Source organism: Tetrao urogallus, assembly GCF_951394365.1.
Source record: "Tetrao urogallus genome assembly, chromosome: 15".
Lineage (NCBI taxonomy): Eukaryota > Metazoa > Chordata > Aves > Galliformes > Phasianidae > Tetrao > Tetrao urogallus.
The window spans coordinates 2,543,947-2,561,862 of NC_136828.1; the positions used below are offsets into that span (position 1 = coordinate 2,543,947).

Consider the following 17,916-nt stretch of genomic DNA (forward strand, 5'->3'; position numbering starts at 1 on the left):
GCGTAGGCTTTTTTCTTTTAAGCTTTGTAGTGAGGAGGAATATACCATGTTTTACTGGGCAGGTGTTTTCTCTGTAAAAGAAGCCTCTTTGTTTGGAGCAGAGATCTTCCTTTGCTCTTACTCTGTAAAGCAGAGTTACTGAATGTGTTCTGTGGAAACTTGACTACAGTGAGCTCCTATATCCATGTTCTGCACTGTTTTGGAATATCATCTCATGTCTCTTTTTTGTGCTGTTCATTTTTTAGTAAAGGAAAATATTTCTATATATGCAGTGTCTTTCTTTTGTACTGTTTTTACAACAGCTATCCCAGGCAGCAGCTAGTATTGATAACAGGGTCCCCACCCCTGCCTCAGTTGCTAGTGCTGATACGAATTCCCAGCAACTAGGACCAGATGCACCAATGCTAGAAAGCAAATCAGAAGTTAAAACTGAAGAAACTGAGCCAGAGACTAGTGAGACACAAGTGGAAGCTAAGACTGAGGTAAATGAGATTCTATACAGCTTAACTGAAAGCAGTGATAGATATAAAAGCACTTGATGATATGTCTGAATTGATGAGCTAAGGGGCGAGAAGAGGGTAGTTACTGGAAAGTAACTGTCCTGAGGAAAGCCATGGATGGAGAGTGCTTTGACAATCTCATAAGCTAATATTTGAATGACTGAGGCCTGAGTCACAGATGTAACAATGCACCTTGTTGCCTCCTTTCTTAAGGTGGAGGAGGATTTACAAGGATCTTCACAAACAAAAGAGGAAACAGATGGAACTGAGCTGAAACAAGAGCCAATGGAAATAGAAGAAAAGAAGCCTGAAATAAAAGTAGATGCCAAGGAGGAAGAGGAAAGTGGCACTAATGGAACCAGTTCACAATCCACATCACCGTCTCAGCCCCGCAAGAAAAGTACGTGTATGAAAACTGATTCTTTTTTCTTGCATACTTTGTTTGATGCGGCCCTTCCGTTTTCTGCGGTCTTTGTTCCTGCTGGGAGGGGTTTGTTTATTTCTGAAAGTAGAATTCCTCTAATGTTACTCAAATCAGAGGTGAGAGTAGCGTGTTGTGTTCTTAATGCCAGCAGTGTCCTCGCTGTTCCACTTTCTGCCCAGAAGGACCAAGGAGGTAAGGCAGTGGTTGCTGCTTGGGTGACGTGCATGAATCTCTCCCTCTACGTCTGGGCCAGAACTCTTTCCCAGTAGCTCAGTGTAGATGCGGAAAAACAAGAAATATCCATTACTAAAGAAAACGGCCAAAAATAAATTACTTCTTTTTGTAACAAAGGCAAGATAAGGTTTTTTGGACTCAAACTCAAAACCTTAGCTGTCTCGACACTTGTTTTTTTGAGATGACTGTTTCTGTGTTCAGTTTTTGACCAAAGGTAAGCTTTCAACATAATGTAAATGTCAAAAAAAAGAAAATGGGAAGTTGCATTCTATTTCATTTTGTCCTTACTTTCAAAGGAAACTACATGTGATTACATTAGAAGAACTTTACAGATGTGTGAATGTGATCAAGAAAACATAGTTTTAGTTTGTACAGCTTGAATCTTGATCTCTTACAAATATACCTTGTATCGTATTTAATTATTAGACATAGTCTTATAATAAAGCACGTTTTCCTGTAGGTGTTCATTTCTGTTTGTAGCACAGTGTGCCAGCCAAACTAGAGTGAGCTGTAGAGCCCGTTTCAAACTAACAATTATAAACAAGTTGAGTCCCAGTGGAAAGAATCATTGCTTCTCCTTCAGTATTCTTGCAAGTAAATGGAGGCAGTAGCTGGGAGAAGATTTCTTGCAGAGCAGTACCTTGTCATTCTGGTGATTCAGGCTGGGTTACTGTGTGTTTCCAGCACCTCATTTAGTAACACAGTTCTTGTCTTAGAAATACTGTCGCTAAGTAGCCATATAGAGTAATTTATGTGCAGCCCTGGCAGGTACAGCTGCATGCACAATTTTAAGCTGAGCCATTTTCTCACCAAGTAGTTCATCCAACTTTAACGGAGCGTTTGCATTTAAACACAAAATAAACCAAGAGGTATTCAAGAGCAAATACAGTGAAGTGTGCTTAAAGGTTTTATGGTATCTTAAAACTGCTTATGAGACTCGTCTCATGCTTTTTCATTTGTTACATTGGTTTCATTTTCCATTGGTATTTGAGGCTCCTGATAGCATGGGAGGGATGAAGAGCTGCACTCCAGAGTGACCTGGGATGCAGATTGATGCTGCAGCTGCTATGGGCAGAGTCTCAGAGCTGGAAGTGGTTGTAGGGTGTGTGCTGTGAGATTTAGCAAACAGTCACCAGGTGTGTTTGTGTTTGAACAGATTCACCTGTGCCTTTAAAGGAGTGTCTTTTTGAGTGGCTTCTGCTGTGCAGTTGGAGTCTATCAGTACCCCACACAACCAGTTGTATTGAGCACTGGAGATTGAAGGGAAGGCTTTTGTTCGCTTGCCTCTTCCCTTGCAGTTTTCTCAAAAGAAAAAGTGATCCTGTCACCTCTTCTCATCGTAGCTGCCTGCCTTACAGCTTGATGGCCTGCAAGATGAATTTTATTGTTTTTTTCCTTTATTATAAGTCATAATGATGCAAGGCCTGGTTTGAGTGAAGCTTCCCGGGTGTATTTTGAAGATGTCTTCGTCTTCCTTTCAGAATTTTCTCCTTAGTAATTATAAGCAGAATTTCCTATTTGTGGAAATGAAACTTTTTTTAAAAGTTAAAAAAGGGAGCATCTTGCTCTTCTGTGGCAGGTAGCACATCATGGTGCAGGCAGAGATCCCTCTTTCTTCTTACCACCTACACACCCCAGACAAAATTGGGATAACTGGGTGTGCCAGCTCCTCACAGAGATGTACTGCAGGAGGAGAACCAAGGGCATATAATTGAGGAAGAGGAGAGAACGGTGACTTTCCTGTAAGATCTGCCTATAGAAAGAAGCTGTGTTCCAATGCTATGTTATTAGTCACCACCTTAGGAGCTAAAGATGAAGGCGACTTTTCTTTATATTCTTAGGTGAAGTCATAGCTCTGAATAACTGGATTTTGAATACATCTGTATTTTAAACCAAAATGAAAGTAGATGATAAATGTTCTCAGGAACGATCATCAGTCTTTAAGGAACTGAACAGAAGTTCTGCTGAAGCTCTGTTGTTCCGATTTAAAGTGAGATCAGATGTGCTTGGAGGGATGCTCGAGCTAGTGGTGTGTTGCTGTGTGGGTCAGTGCAGGGAAACTTCGTACAGCAGAGTCAAACAGATGTCCAGAATAGATCATTAAAGAGACTTTCTGACTTTCAAATAAATGAGGTCATTTGGATTATCAAATCTATAAAGTACATGAATGAACAGTTGCAGAAACAAGACAGAATACTTAGACTGTATTTCCCACTGTTCTCAAATTCTGGAGTACAACTTTGTTTATACAGTTTTGAGAGTACGTATTAGGATTCTTTCCATGGGAAAGTGTCTGTGCAGCGGAAGCAAATCACTGTTGTCGGGAGTGAGGTGGTGGAACAGCTGAAGTGACGGCCGTATTGCTTGGTGCCATAAGAGCAGAGCTGGTGAGGGCTCAATGCAGGCGTACAGCAGGGCCTTGCTGCAGCTCCTCGGGCAGCTTGCATCGCCCTTGCCATGATTTAGCTGGCTGAGCTCTGCTAGTTGCCGCTTGTAACAAGCAGCAATCCTCTCCCAGTTACAGGCAGCGCATTCAAACTGTCTTCCAGCTTCCCTTTGCCCTGCAGGGACAGTTTTCATCCTGCCTAACAATTTCTAGGAGCTTCGGCATCCACAGGTGCCTGAAAGCGTTGAGACCTTAATGCTACAGAAACTGTTGAGTTGCATCAACTTCCAGTGCTTTATTTCAGTGTTTTGAGATGAGAAGAAATCCTCTCAGAAATAAAACACTAATAAAAAAAGAAAAAAATAAGTAAATTTTAAAAAATCCATTGTTTTTTTTACCAGAAATTTCCCTTCCCAGAGCCAATTTATATCTTAATAAAGCACCGTCTGAACAACACAAGCAATGATCAGCCTCAAAGGGGTCACTGTAGCCCTATTGATTTAAGTGCTTTCAAGAGAACTCCTAATTGCTCCCTTTTATTGGTTTTGTTCTCATTTCAGCCAGGTAGATAAATATTAAATGCCATCCTGCTCTTCTAAGTTGTCGTCTTTTTTTCCTGAATAATAGGCATTCTTCCCTATTTAAAGCCCCTGTTCCTAAGGAAATAAATGTAATTACACTGCTGAGATGTTCTAAGAGCTCTCCAAGTTATCATTATTTTTCAGAAAATGCATTGCCTTTCTTGTCCTTGTCATCCACTATTGAAAGAAACATGGCTGTTGCCATGCCACTGTTGCCAAGTGGTTGTAATGATGCATATAAATCTTGGAGGTATTGACACTTTCAAAACCAATTAACGGTCCGTTGGACTGGGACTGTTTGGGTGCCATGGCCAGAAAATCCCTGTGCCAGCTCTCAAGACATCTGGTTACCTTCTGAAGAGCTGGCTCTTCGGGATTCCTGTACTGGAAGAATCTTGACACAGGAGCAGCTAACGGTGTCAGAAGGGAAAGAGAAAATACGCTGTTGATCTCCTCTGTGAATGGTGAAGCTTCATCCATGTTGATGGTTAATTTGCTTCTGGATAAATCTCGCATCCTCTGGAAGATGCATCACTGAATTGTTCTTATCCCCCTGTACTGAGAATGTAATCTAGTATGATTCAATTAAATGCAAAAGCTGCTCAGTCGTCTCTTGATGATACATGTTGCTTTTAATCAGCAATGTAGATGAGAAAATCACTTGTAGGATTTTTTTGTTACAGCAACTCTTTATTTTTCTAGGGGAATTAAGTGGATAGGATACCCAGCAGGAATTTTCCTAATCTTTCCATCTTTCATTAACAGTTTTCAAACCCGAGGAGCTGCGCCAGGCGCTGATGCCTACGCTGGAAGCCCTGTACCGGCAGGACCCGGAGTCTCTGCCTTTCAGGCAGCCCGTGGATCCCCAGCTCTTAGGGATTCCGGTGAGTTGGCAGTGAAACACCAAGTGCTGCACTGCTGTGCCTTTGCTCACACAAACGTTTCATTGTTTCTGCGCAACACGGTGTGAACAGTCGGTATCTGAGAAACGTTGTGTGTTTGTTTGAAGGACTACTTTGACATTGTGAAGAATCCCATGGACCTCTCAACCATCAAACGTAAATTAGATACGGGGCAGTACCAGGAGCCCTGGCAGTATGTGGACGATGTCTGGCTGATGTTCAACAACGCCTGGCTTTACAATCGCAAGACTTCCAGGGTCTATAAGTTTTGCACTAAACTTGCAGAGGTGTTTGAACAAGAAATTGATCCCGTTATGCAATCCCTTGGCTACTGCTGTGGGCGCAAGGTAGGTCTGCCAGGGACGCTTTTCCAGAGAGCTGACTGAACTGATGAGACGTGTGCTTTGTGCCGTCTCTTAGCTTTTCTAATTGAAATAAGAAATGGACGGGCTTGTAAGAGTTGGACTTTTCTTCACCACACTATGAGTTAAAAAAAAAGCATTAGTAGTATCCTTCTTGCTGTTAGTCTGTCATTGTGTGTATCTCCCTCAGAGAGAGAAGGCCTTTTCTGATCAAAGCAGTACTAAAAGTCTTTGCTTCCATTGTCCATTGCAATCAAGTAGGTGGTTAGAGAAGTCAGCTCTTCACTTCATAAAGCCAATTACTATAATTCTATTAAGAGAGCTTTGCTAGTATATTTACAGTAGCTTAAGAAAGTGTAATAACAATGTATTGTGATATCCTCAAGTTAGCCTAATAGATATTTGATTAATAAAAAATTACGTCTTAACATTTCCTTTCTCACCATTTTTTTTGCAGTATGAGTTTTCTCCACAGACCTTGTGCTGCTATGGCAAGCAGCTGTGTACTATCCCTCGTGATGCTGCCTATTACAGCTACCAGAATAGGTAAGTCCTTGGCTGCTTTTCTTGTTTTTCTTTTTTCCTTTTCTTTTGCCTTACTCAGGAAAGCAGTACTGTTTGTGTTGTCTGCAAGCGTGGAGGAGGATTATTAACCTTCTCTTTCCTTTGTCTGCTGAGTCAGGAGAAAGTTGTTTCTTACCCTTGCATGCTGTCCTTTTGCAGGTGCCCCTCTAGTTTGCTGTACTGCAGGTAGATAGACGTGATGCTTAGCTGCTTGCTGTTGGCGAGGCCGTGCTGCTGAAGTGCGAGTGCTGTGTTCTCCTCAGTACCAATAGCAGGGCACGCTGAAGGGAGAAAGGTGGAACTGCCGAGAGGGACAGAGATGGCTGAATTGCCTTGGTCTGGAGAATTACAAAAACGTGCAGCTTTGTTTTTGAGTTACTGTCAGAGTTTAGAAAGTATATGGTACAGTAATAAAGTTTAGCAGTCTCTCTTTTATCTTCTCAGTACTTAATTCTCTTCAAACTATCTTGGACTTATGTTTACAAACTTCTCGGACTCCATGGAAATATCAGAAAATAATACTTGATGCTGAATTTTTTTCCTTGTTACTGTTAGGATTTGATGTATGATTGTTAACCAGTAGCATTGTAATATTTTCCATTTGATACGTAAATCAACAATGCTGTACTGAATAACAAAGCGAACTTAGAACATGGCTTTGTTCTCACTTTGCCTTCTTTGATTTATTTTTTCCCCCAAAAAAGAAAAAAATGACAAACTATAGATGTGCTGTGGCACCAGCTTCCATTTCCCTGTTTAAAAGATTTCTTTCTGAGGGTTTCACAGTCCGCAAGCCATGCCAGCTTTGAAGTGTGCAGCAGGCTGTTGTCTGAGCAAAGTTATGGAATGAATCCAGGCAGTCAGTGCCTGCATTTAGTCTCCCTGCAGGCCGTCCCTACGTCACCAAATGCACTGTAAGATGGTGTAAGACTGTTGTGTACCACTGAGCTGGAGCAGCACAGATGTGGGAGATGAAAAGGTGTTGCTTTGCACTGTGTGTTGGGACTGAGGTAGATTGCAGTGTTACAGAGCAATGCAGATAGTGTTGTTATGGAGGAATGTCGATTCACGAGCTCTCATAAAAGGTTTCACACAGCTGCTCTGAACTATCAAAAAAGTCTGAAGAGAAGTACAGCAATAAAATGCATTTAAATGGATAGTACTTCAGTGGCCACTGCGGTCCTTAAATACCGGTGCTTTGTGATAGGATTTAAAATGCTTGTCATGTTATACATCCGGGTAGTGTGGTACATAAAAAGAATAGCAACTTCAAAAATAATTGGAGAAGTCATTTCTCTTTCAAGCTGTTTGGGTGCTAAATCACCCCGGTTGATCAATGGAGGGCTGCGTTGGTGCTGATGTGAAGCACGTGGTTGGTGCTGCACTGGGTTCCTCGGGGCTCAGGGATGCACCGTGGCAGCTCCCATCTCTTAGGGGTGAGGCAGGTCCCTCATGTAAGGTTTAGAATTAAAGGGTGGTGGTGGCAGGTCGGAAAGGGACGCTGTGAAAGGGGAGTTCACTGCAGTGTCAGTGTGCAGTAACAGAGATGGAATGGGCACAGGTGTATTGAGAAAGAGTAGGGTGCTTTTGGATTTGGGCTTTTCTGGCTTGTTTTTGAGGTTTGTATTTCAGGCTGCTGAAATCAAGAGAGAAATCTTTTTATAGGTTTGTTTAACAAGGTATTTCTGGTGCTCAGTCACTGTATTCTGAAGCGTGTGTTTGGCTGATGGGATCATAGAGACCTCTCATTCGTCAGCTCTATCACTCTGAAACAGTCAGTTTGTTTCCTGTGACAGTGGTTTTCACATCTTAACTTTTTCTTAACAAAGAAATTAGTGGAAAGAAAATCTGTCATTCCAACAAAACTGTAATTGTTTGAATGTTCTGACTTCTTCAGCATACGGAGCAGACAGCATTGGGCTTACTGGAAACCAGGTGTATTTGCAGCTAAGAATAACTAGGCACCGTTCAATAAATGAACTCTGCCCCTGCAATTCAGGGATTGAAAATTAATCATTTAGAACAGAACCGTTTGGCTTCCACAAATAACACAGAAGCTTGGGTTAGAGCAAGGGTTCAGAGAACACGCTTTTCCTGTGGGTAAAGCAGTGGGTATTTCAGGTGAGTCCTAGTGTCCAATTGCTGATCTAGAAGTTCCTTCAAATACACTTCAGTTGCAGTTGGAAATTGGTGTGCTGACACAGATGAGCCTTCTCAGGACTTTGATAATGAGCCGTAATGTGACTTGTCTCTGATAGATGGGAATCAGTCACCTGAACAGTCTGCATTTGGAAAAGCTCTCCATTTTTCATGTGTTGCAGTGAGCACCTTCCGTGAATTATCTGACTGTTAGAGCTAGAATGTCGTATGCTTCCCCAAGTGTTTGGTGAATATTTGCAGCAGCATGCAAAAAAACCAATAAATTACAAGAAGGTCTCCATTTCTGCGGGTCCATATTCATAATAACTTAGTTATTATTTCACCTGAGTTATCTTACGGACCAGCATTCACGATCTTCAGGTGATTCATTTTCACTCTATCTCAGTTTTTCTTTCTCCATCTTAATACCACATATGAAGGCTGAACTCTAGCTAACTTTAGGCCTGGCTCTGCAGCACGGAGCAGCCCAGGGTGGCTGCTGTGTGAGCTGGGGTGGTTGTGTCAGTTGTTCTGAACATGAGTGGTAATTAACTACGTCTGGGTTTGCTGAAATTGAACCAAATATGAATGGAAGCTGTGCTGGTGGGCTTTTCTGGTTACAAGCCCCTTCGTTTGGGTCATCCTGTGATTCGTTGCTTCTCCCTTTGACACCTAAAATGATCAACCCTGAGAGTCAGCGTTTGTGAGTTCATGGGGTTTTTGTTGTTGTTTTAATTAAAGTGTATAGAATGACGTAGTAAGAAACAAGAATGGATTGGCAGTATGTAAAAAGCAGGTAAGCCCCGGCCCTGCTGTGGCTCTGTCACCTGGGCAGTGTGGGCTCAGCACGAGGGAGGTGCAGCATCGCTGCCCACTCCTCAAAAGCTCTGCTGTGGAATTGCTCTGTGCTCATCATGAGGCACTCACTCATCACTCCCAAAGACTACAAATGAACAGAATCGATCTTTTTTTGTTCTCCTGGCCTCGTTCAGTTGCATTAGCAGCTCCTGGTTTTGCTTGAGAGGATGATGTGTTTAATCCCAGCTGAGCTGACCTGCAGGAGATGAGGCACGGGCAGTTAGCGTGCGGTTGGCTGTGAGCAGGGAGCAGACATCTGAGCTCACGTGGTTGCTATCAAAACTGCAGCTGCCCCGCTGGTGAAGTTATTACACGGCTCGGTCAGTATGTGCTGTGTGAAGTAGAAGGAACCCAACCCTCCTTCCTCTTAGTGTCACTGCACGCCCAGCCCCGTGTGGAAGGAGCTCTGAGCGTGCTGCTGTGTTTCAGTGGTTCCTGGCAAGCTGGGCGGCTCTTGGAGCCAGAGCCAAGCTGGCAGGGCTGCAGGGGTTGGAAGGCTCCTAAAACCGGGCTGCCTTAACGCGGCCCTGGCTTTGCACTCTTCAGAACTCCTTCCCTCGATGTGCTGGGTGCTGCCCAAGGACCGGGCGCTGCTCACCTGGTGCTTCACGGCACACGGCGCTGGTGTCACGGCCTGCCTCTGCCACAGCAAGAAGTCCCAGCCTGTGCATTTCAGCAAAGGCCACTCGCTGGCTTTGGTTGGCTCCTGGGAAGCGCAGTGCTGGGATCTGCCCCCGGCTCACAGCAGTTCAGGCGTGTGAGGATGTGTTGTAAGGGACAGAGCTGCCTGCTGACCTCCATCCCTTCAGTTGTCGGTTCCTTGTGACACTGAGTCTCGTTTGATGCCTCTGATGCTCACCGTTCGTACGGTTGTAGTGTTTGAGTACTAAAACTGCATTTGCTGTGCTGCCATTGCTGCTTATACTCTCTCACTCTTGAACCTCCATAAAGCTCCCTTATTTTGATGATCCTTCGTGGCCTTCCTGCATTTTACAGCTGTGGCCTCTCTTTGTTACCTTTGTTCATGTGTGAATTCATATCCTTTCCAAACATTTAGCCTTTCGTTTTTAATGACCCGGACAACGTTGGTTCCAGTTCATCAGAAGCAAAACAAAACGAACAATTTAAAAATAAATAAAAAAAAAATAATCTGTGAAACGTAGATATTTTTTTTTTTCAAATGCAGATTGTATTTTTGTGGAGTCGCCTTCCAATGTACTCAGCTTGGTTTGTGAAACCATTGGTTTGCTGAGTGTAGCGGGATTGGCTCTTGGTCTGGGGACCAGAAATTCTCTCCAGTCTCGTATTCAATTTGTAAAGTTTAATTGCACATCGTTAACGTACCCATAAATATATTGTATGTATGTACAATATTTGATGTTGTTCACATATATACATATATTGTATTTATATAGATAAATGGCTGGAAACTCTGACCCATAATTGCATTTCTGTTAAATGTTTGTCTAGAGTATGGATTTGGTTTCATTTATATTAAATAATAAAAGCTGAGCAATTGGTCACATTTATTCTTACAGTCAAATAACTTTTGAATTGAATATTTTAATAGCTATTTTTTTTCAATACCAAGTGTTTCTGCTTTTATAGTTTTTACTGACAGCCAGTAAATGCTTTCAGCATATTTTCTAATTGCTTAAACCTGTACAAGTGTGTTCCTAAGGCTTCTTGACAGGCTGCTTTTTTTAACCAAAGGAAACCCAATCAGTCTCAAGCCTGCAATCACAATGTTTTTTTTTCCTTAAGCAATGCAAATCAAATCCAAATTCTTCAATTTGAGGCCTCTGTAAACGTAGCGCTTGGTAGCTACTGCATTAATCCTGCCCAAATTTGGAATCTGACCCTCCACTCTGTTAGTAATGATGGCCGAAATGTATAAAATGAGACCGAATGCTAATCTGTGCTTTGCCTTGGCTTTCTGCTCTGTGTTGTCTTGGTGTTTGCGTCTTACCTCTTACGTCTGTGCTGTTTGTTCCCTCCCCTGTTCTCTAACCCTGCCGTCCCCTGTTCCTCCTCATTGTGCACACTGACCCACCAATCAACCAACAAACCCCCCTCGGCGTGCGATCTGCCCTGCTCTGGTTGCTGCCTCCGTGCTCGGGTGGCTGTGTGTTGGGCTGGACCAGTTCACCCAAATATGGCCTTCTTGCTGACAGGTATCACTTCTGTGAGAAGTGTTTCACTGAAATCCAGGGGGAGAATGTCACCCTGGGTGATGACCCTTCCCAGCCTCAAACGTAAGTAGTTCCCTTTCTTCTTCACGCTTTGTTTTATTCTTAAACGAGGGGCAGTGGGTGGTTCTGATGCCTAGCTTGGCACTGTGGCCACTTGTGTCCGTGGGGAAATGCTGTGTTTCTCAGTAGTGGGTGATTTTTTGCAGTAACTGATAATTGATGGCTGTTCCAGTGCCTGGTGTGCAGGTGCCCAGGTGCCATTGGTGCCCGGTTGTGCTGCCTGAGAGCTGCCCCAGGCTGCAGGGCTGGCACTGAGCAGCACGCTCAGGGGGAGAAGGGGGCTGTGCTGTGACTGTCCCTGGGCCTCTTCTCACATGAAAGGTTTCTGCCAGTCCTGGCGCCTCACCTTGCAAAGCACAGCTTTTCTTTATGAAACCAATGGCTTGCCTTTAACCCAGCCAGAAGGATGCTGTGAGATACATGAGCAGCACAAGCTGCTTTGGAGGGTGGCTGCTTTACTGGCTGTACCTTGCCTCCTTCTTGATATTTTAAATTTACATATATGCTGTTTATTATTTTGGTTTTAATTTACCACAGAAAATGAAATGGGGAAAGTATTTTCTATAGCTTAAAATGAATTGCATTCTCTGAATAGAAAACAAAAGCTGATACAGTTCCTTCAGATTTGGTTTGCTTGTTTGCTGCAGTTCAGAATAGCATGATATAGTGTCAGCCTCTGATAAAACAGTGCTACTGAGCTTTCATGTTAACTCTTTGTCTCTAGAACCATCTCTAAAGATCAGTTTGAGAAGAAGAAGAACGACACGCTAGATCCTGAGCCGTAAGTAACCAGGCCACTCTTGCTGCTCAGATCACTCACAGCTTTCATTTCTCCTCTAACCAGCACTTCAGAAATGAGAGAGAGAATAAAGAACTCTTCCTTTTTTTTCTATCTCTGCCCAAGCAGACGGTGAAATCTTTCTCCAGAGTTCACAGCACCACATGTGATCTTGGTGTCTGCCTTTGCTACCAAGACCTAAGCGTGACCCTGTTTCAGTGGCCATTCCTCTTTCTGTTTGGCTGAAATAGAAGCCTTAACATCTGAGTGCCATGCTCTTCCCCTCAATGTTTGGGTATCTACAGGTAGCCAAAAAGGAGGAGGTTAGAGATACGGGTGCTTCTAGCAGAAGAGATTAATTTGTTTAAGCCTTCAATTTAAGAGGGCTGTTTTGTGCCTTAGTTTAGAATAATTGTTAGTATCCTACAAATAAAGGGCAAATTTACACATTTGTTTTTTTAAATGTGGACCTTTCCAATGGCTGCCACTGCTGAAAAAGGTCATGCTCTGCACTGCGTGGTTCTGCCCCAGCACTCTGTGCTGCTCTGTCCCTTGGAGCTTATTTGGAGACTGGTGGATGCCCGCATCATAAAGTGACAAACTAACCTGGGACAAACAAAATAAGCAGGAGGAATTCCATCCTTGCAGTGCTGAATTGGCTCAGTAAAGCTCCAGCAAGCACCAGAATGGCATTGCCAAGGGAGTGACAGAAGAGCACGATCCCTTTTCCTGGTGTTGACCTGCTGCCTTGCCATAACCCCACGGGGAACTTGTCCCTCCTGTAACCCAGCTATACATGCTGAATGCTGAGGAAAAAAGAGGTGGGGTAGAAAGCTTGAAAGAATTTAAGGTTGTGTGAAGCAAAAAGCTGGCAAGTGTTTGAAGTAACTTCCTTTCTTGCAACTTACTTGCTGGTTTTATTGAAGTAATTCCTAAGGTGTGTTCTGCCCTGTGCTGCACAGCCTTGCCCTCCATCATAGTGAGCATTTCATCCCAAGCACCTGGCAGTTTGCTGTTCTCTCCCCATTTAGCTAGACTCCTGGAACTCCTTTCTCACTTCACTGGAGCACTTAGGCACTGGAAGGGGCATCCTTCTCGTGAGTTTGTTAGCCTTGGAAAAGTCACATGGGATATTTCTGTAGCAGCAGTGTTACGCTTCCTGCTGTCCCTAAGTGGCTGCTGCAAGATTTAATCACTGCTCGTTTGTTCTCTGGCAGTTTGTTCCTCTTTTCTCATGCTTGCAGGTACTTGGTAGAGCTGCTCTGCTTTTACAGGCAGGCTGCTGAGCTCACCATTGCGGTGCAGTCCATAAACACTGTGGCAGCCCAGGCAAAAGAGACATTTATTTTGAAGTATCTTAAAAAGAAAAAATCAGAAAACTCCACTGCAGACCCGTGCAGGCAGAGGCATGTTAATACACGTCCTCTTGGCGTGCTTATTCATGAGTGACTCCCTTGTACATCTACAGTAAGTTGAGCAACCATTTAGTCAGCTTGTGGTTGATGCAGAAACTGACAGCTAAGTCTGTAGAGGTTTTGTTAAGCAGAATTCTGTGAAGCTGGGAAAATTCAGAGCTCAGCTTAGAAAAAGATAGGATCGTAGACTCACAGAATCACCGAGGTTGGAAAAGGCCTCTCAGATCATCCAGTCCAGCCATTCACCCATCACCAATATTTCCCACTAAACCTTGTCCCACAATACAACATCTAAAGGTTTTTGAGCACCACAAGAAGAACTCAGGAGCTCACATCTGACACTTGTAACTACTAAATTTGCAGGTCTTCTATGTGTATGAAGAGTAGTGGAGGGTTGGCTGTTGTTCTTTCTGCTGAATTCTGGAATATTACCTGCCTAGCAACAGAAGTGACAGGCTGTTCCTTTTCCTTCTCAGGTTTGTAGACTGCAAAGAGTGTGGTCGGAAGATGCACCAGATTTGTGTGTTACATTATGATATTATTTGGCCTTCAGGGTAAGATGTTTCTTAGTTTTCTAAGCCTTGTATGATAAGACTGATGTTGTTTTCATAATTAAGATTTTCTGCTTTTGCTTTTTAATATGCAATGCTGTCTTTTAATAGCTGAGTACAAATGGACAAAGCATTTCTAAATTTTTGCATGTCTGGTCTCATTTCAGTACGTACAGATGAAAAAGTACATGAAACAGATTTGTTACATACTCAGATTTCTGTGGTTCTAAGCGATGGGACCTGATTGACAATAGATTTGTGTACTAAAAAACACAGATGCAGGTGTAGCTGTTTGACAGACCTAAACTGACACAGAAGGGCTTAAAGTCCCTCAAATGGAAAGGTCAAATCCAGAGGAAAATACACTGTACGTTGATGGTTAAAATTGGGGGTTGAGACTTTGAGCTGCATGCAGCCAGGATTGGATTCGTCAAGTTTGTGGCACTTCTGTTTTTTCTCTTCAGGTTTGTGTGTGATAATTGTCTGAAGAAAACTGGTAGAACACGTAAAGAAAACAAGTTCAGTGCTAAAAGTAAGTCTGATGTTTCTATTTCTTTGTTTGATTTTCACTCTCTCTGCCAAAGGATTTCTTCCTTTGCAAGTATTTGTCAAATATTAGCTTTCTGATTGAGACTTGCCATGATAGGTAGTACAGGAGCATTTGCAAAATGGGGAATGGCATGACCTGAGGTTTTGCTGGCTGTCAGTATTTTAAAGACTTGCTGCCTGAGGCCTTTGGCATCTGTGTGCCTGTTTTTCCAAGACAAAAAGAAAGCAAAAGAAACAAGAAGACGGAGGAGGTAAAAAGGGGGAAAAAAGGAAACAGAAACAGGCTGCATGCACTTACAGGCTGTATTTAGACACGTTTCCATGTAGTGTTGAAGTAACAGTAAATCACCATCACCTTTGTGCCCTGGAAGTAACGAGTAGTAACAGGTTGTGCTGCATTTCAGGTGCACTGTGGTGGTGCCAAACACTGATGTGTTTGAAGAGCTTTTCTTGCTCTTTGACTGGACTGTGATAGAACTGTCCAGTAGAATAAGTAAGCTGTAGTGTTATATATCTACATCTTACAAGTACCTGTGTTATAACCTGTTGGAAATGTCACTGAGAAGTGTGCCAAAAGCTTCTGGGTCAACTTGTCTCCATCTCCTGAGCAATCCTAACACAGACACTCTTTGCATCAGAGCACATCTTAATGACTTCTATTTGTAGTGGAGGGCAAAAGCAACAACAAAAAAGGGGTAGGGGCTGGCATTGGAAATGCAGCATCAACAGCCTAGAGTGGAAAATGACTGAGTTTAGAAATAGAGTCATTCAGGTGCACTTAGAAGAAATGGACACAAACTTCATTGACAAGCACTTGTGGATGCACTTCTTTCTCCCTTGTTCTTCGGTGCTTTGAATTCCTGGGTTACTTTGTTGTACTGAAAGTTTGCAAGCCTGACTCTTCCAAATTCCTTCTAATAAAGGAGTGGTTTTGCATTAAGCTAAGTTTTTGATATGATTGCATGTGTTGATTGCATTTTCAGCACCATAGAAGATTTGAAGCAGGATATTGGGGGTGGGGGGAAATGTGGCTCATACAGCATTATCAGGTTACAGTAATCAGAGCCATCTCTGGGGTAACCTGACATGTGAAATGGTATTGCTGAAAAGATGAAAATTACTCTCATTAAAGACAGATGAAGATTGTAAGAGAACATTAATGAAGTGAAGAAATAAAAATGTCATTGTAGGTAACCATTTTAAATAGCTGCCTTTCCTTTTATGTGCTGACTTTACAGAGTGTATCGATTGAAATTCTTACATGTGCAATTTCTTACAAGTGTGCAGTTTTCCTGTAACAAAGCTTGGAAATGTCTGAGTAACCAACATGTAGTTTGAAGTAGTTCTGTTCTTGGGGCATTAGGACAGGGAAGGAATGGAAAGCTTCTCCCTTTATCTCCTTTCCCTACTCCTTGCCTACCATCTTTTCTTTGTCCCACGATGACGTGTAGCCCATTGGTGGGCTCAGCTCTGGGACCTCTGATGGAAATACAAGAACAGGGAAGGAAAGCTTCCTCTTGTCAAAACTTGGTCTGCTGACCTAAAAGCAAACGGGTGATGAATGCTGGAAGCATTAACTCGTTTTCTTCCCCTTCCTGTCACTCCTCATAAAAACCCCTACCAACTCACCACCAAGATTTCTGTAGTCTTTCAAGCTTGGCACCACTGCTAACACTCACGAAAGCACATCAGTCAGCTGAGAGCTGTTCCTAACGTGTATTAAATGAAAGGCACTTGAGGCATCCTTACAAAAGTCCCAGTAAGCTGGAAATGGGACTGGATTCCTGTCTGTCCTGTTGCTCACCCAGTAACAAATGTTCACCATTGCTACAACAGCAAAAATTCTGTAGCAGGCTGCCTGGAAGCCTGCCATGTTGTTGTTGGTGTGGTCACCTTCTTCAGATTTGAGCTACAGTTTGAATTGGGCGCTGAGTTTTCATTGGTAGTTGATGTTAGACGTGTTTAACAAGTAAAATGCAGGTGCTTTTAAAAGGCTTTCTCATGTTCTGACATTAAAACCATCCAAACCTGGGGTTTGGATCCATGCTTTACAGTGTGTATAATCTTAATGCTGCTTTTAAAACCTATCCTATTTGGCCTTTTTTCTCATTTTTTTCACATCTTTATGCGTTACAGCATAAGGAGGAGGGAGATAGCCTTTGGTTCTCAGCGTTAGGGAGGTGGTAGGATGAAAACACAGTAAGACTGTAGATTCAACTGAAAGAGCTTTCTGAAATTGTACCAGCTTGTTAGCTGAAACGGAGCTGTTTCTGTTTTCTCCTGTTTGTTCTGAGAGAAATCAACAAAACCAAATCATTTCTTTGGAGCATAGCTTAATTTCCTTTAAATCAGCCACCTTCTGTTACATGTAGAAAGCCCAATATCTCCCGTCAGCATATAGAAAATGCTTAAGGGAATAAGTGTCTTTTCACTCCGGGCCTCTTTCAATTTATGTTGTGGTTGCTGGCAGTATAACTGTTAATGGTAGAACTGGGCAAGGTAAGAAGGTGTAAAACAAGGTTGTTGTGCTCTACAGCTTGTGTAAACTGACTGCAAAGTAAGCACTTAGCTGTATGGCTTCCTTAAAAAGGGAGCCAGGTGTGTTCAGAGGAAGAGCTCATTTCCAGGATTGGTATCCAAGCATCACTTCCAGCAGAGGCATTTCTCTGCAGCATTCGTGTGCGAGCTCAGTGGTCAGGAGCACCAACAACCTTGTGTTGGTGGCTTGGGAATGCCTGCAAAAAGGAGCACTGGAGATCTGAGAGTTAAAAGCATGTTAGTGAAATGGAATGAACACCTGGAGATTGAACCACCTGTTTCACAAAGGCAGGAGGTGGACCGTAGTATGAAGCAGAAACACTCACTGGTGAAATATGTGCAAACAGTAGAATAAGAGAAATGGTCATTAATCTTCAAGTCAGAACAGCGTGCTGCTTTTCCTTTTGCAACTGAAGTTGAAATTCTCATCTTAATTTCTGTAATTTGTGGTGGGTTTGCTTGAAAGTGGTCGCATCCTGCAGTGCTGCCAAAGCAGCTGTGCTCACAGAAGGGAACTGTGTGTGTGCAGGGTTGGAGACTGCATTGGGCAGCACGTCGACTTGAGCTGTACAAACCTCTGCCGCTGTGCAAGAGCCCTTTAAGCTTTCTGTGCAGGTTACTGTAACTTTTCCATCCAAAAGCTCTCTTGGAAATAAAAGAAAGTGCAGTGAAATCTCCATTGAAGTCACATTTTCGTTTCCCTTGCTTTGCTTTGCTTCGCTTCGTTTTGCTTGAAAAGGTGTGGCGTCGAGCCAGATCTGTACAGTGATGTCATCTCTGTCAAGCAGCCAGATTGTGGTGGTGTTAGGAGGAAACATGTGCAGCACTGGTAAAATAAGCCCACAGATTTAAAAATGCGACGTGAAGCCGCCTTTGTTAGTGC

The 17,916-nt window shown here is 43.0% G+C and overlaps 1 protein-coding gene across 1 annotated transcript in view; it reads left to right on the forward strand.

The window, feature by feature from the left end:
• CREBBP (CREB binding lysine acetyltransferase) overlaps window positions 1–17,916 on the forward strand; it is a gene marked incomplete at both ends in the record, with an annotated part of 76,399 nt that overhangs the window by 47,399 nt on the left and 11,084 nt on the right. The window contains 9 exons of the mRNA XM_079543076.1: window positions 303–482; window positions 714–900; window positions 4,891–5,009; window positions 5,135–5,374; window positions 5,847–5,935; window positions 11,125–11,205; window positions 11,927–11,983; window positions 13,872–13,949; window positions 14,411–14,478. Of these exons, the coding sequence (XP_079399202.1) occupies window positions 303–482; window positions 714–900; window positions 4,891–5,009; window positions 5,135–5,374; window positions 5,847–5,935; window positions 11,125–11,205; window positions 11,927–11,983; window positions 13,872–13,949; window positions 14,411–14,478 (1,099 nt within the window). The remainder of the gene's footprint in view (window positions 1–302; window positions 483–713; window positions 901–4,890; window positions 5,010–5,134; window positions 5,375–5,846; window positions 5,936–11,124; window positions 11,206–11,926; window positions 11,984–13,871; window positions 13,950–14,410; window positions 14,479–17,916) is intronic.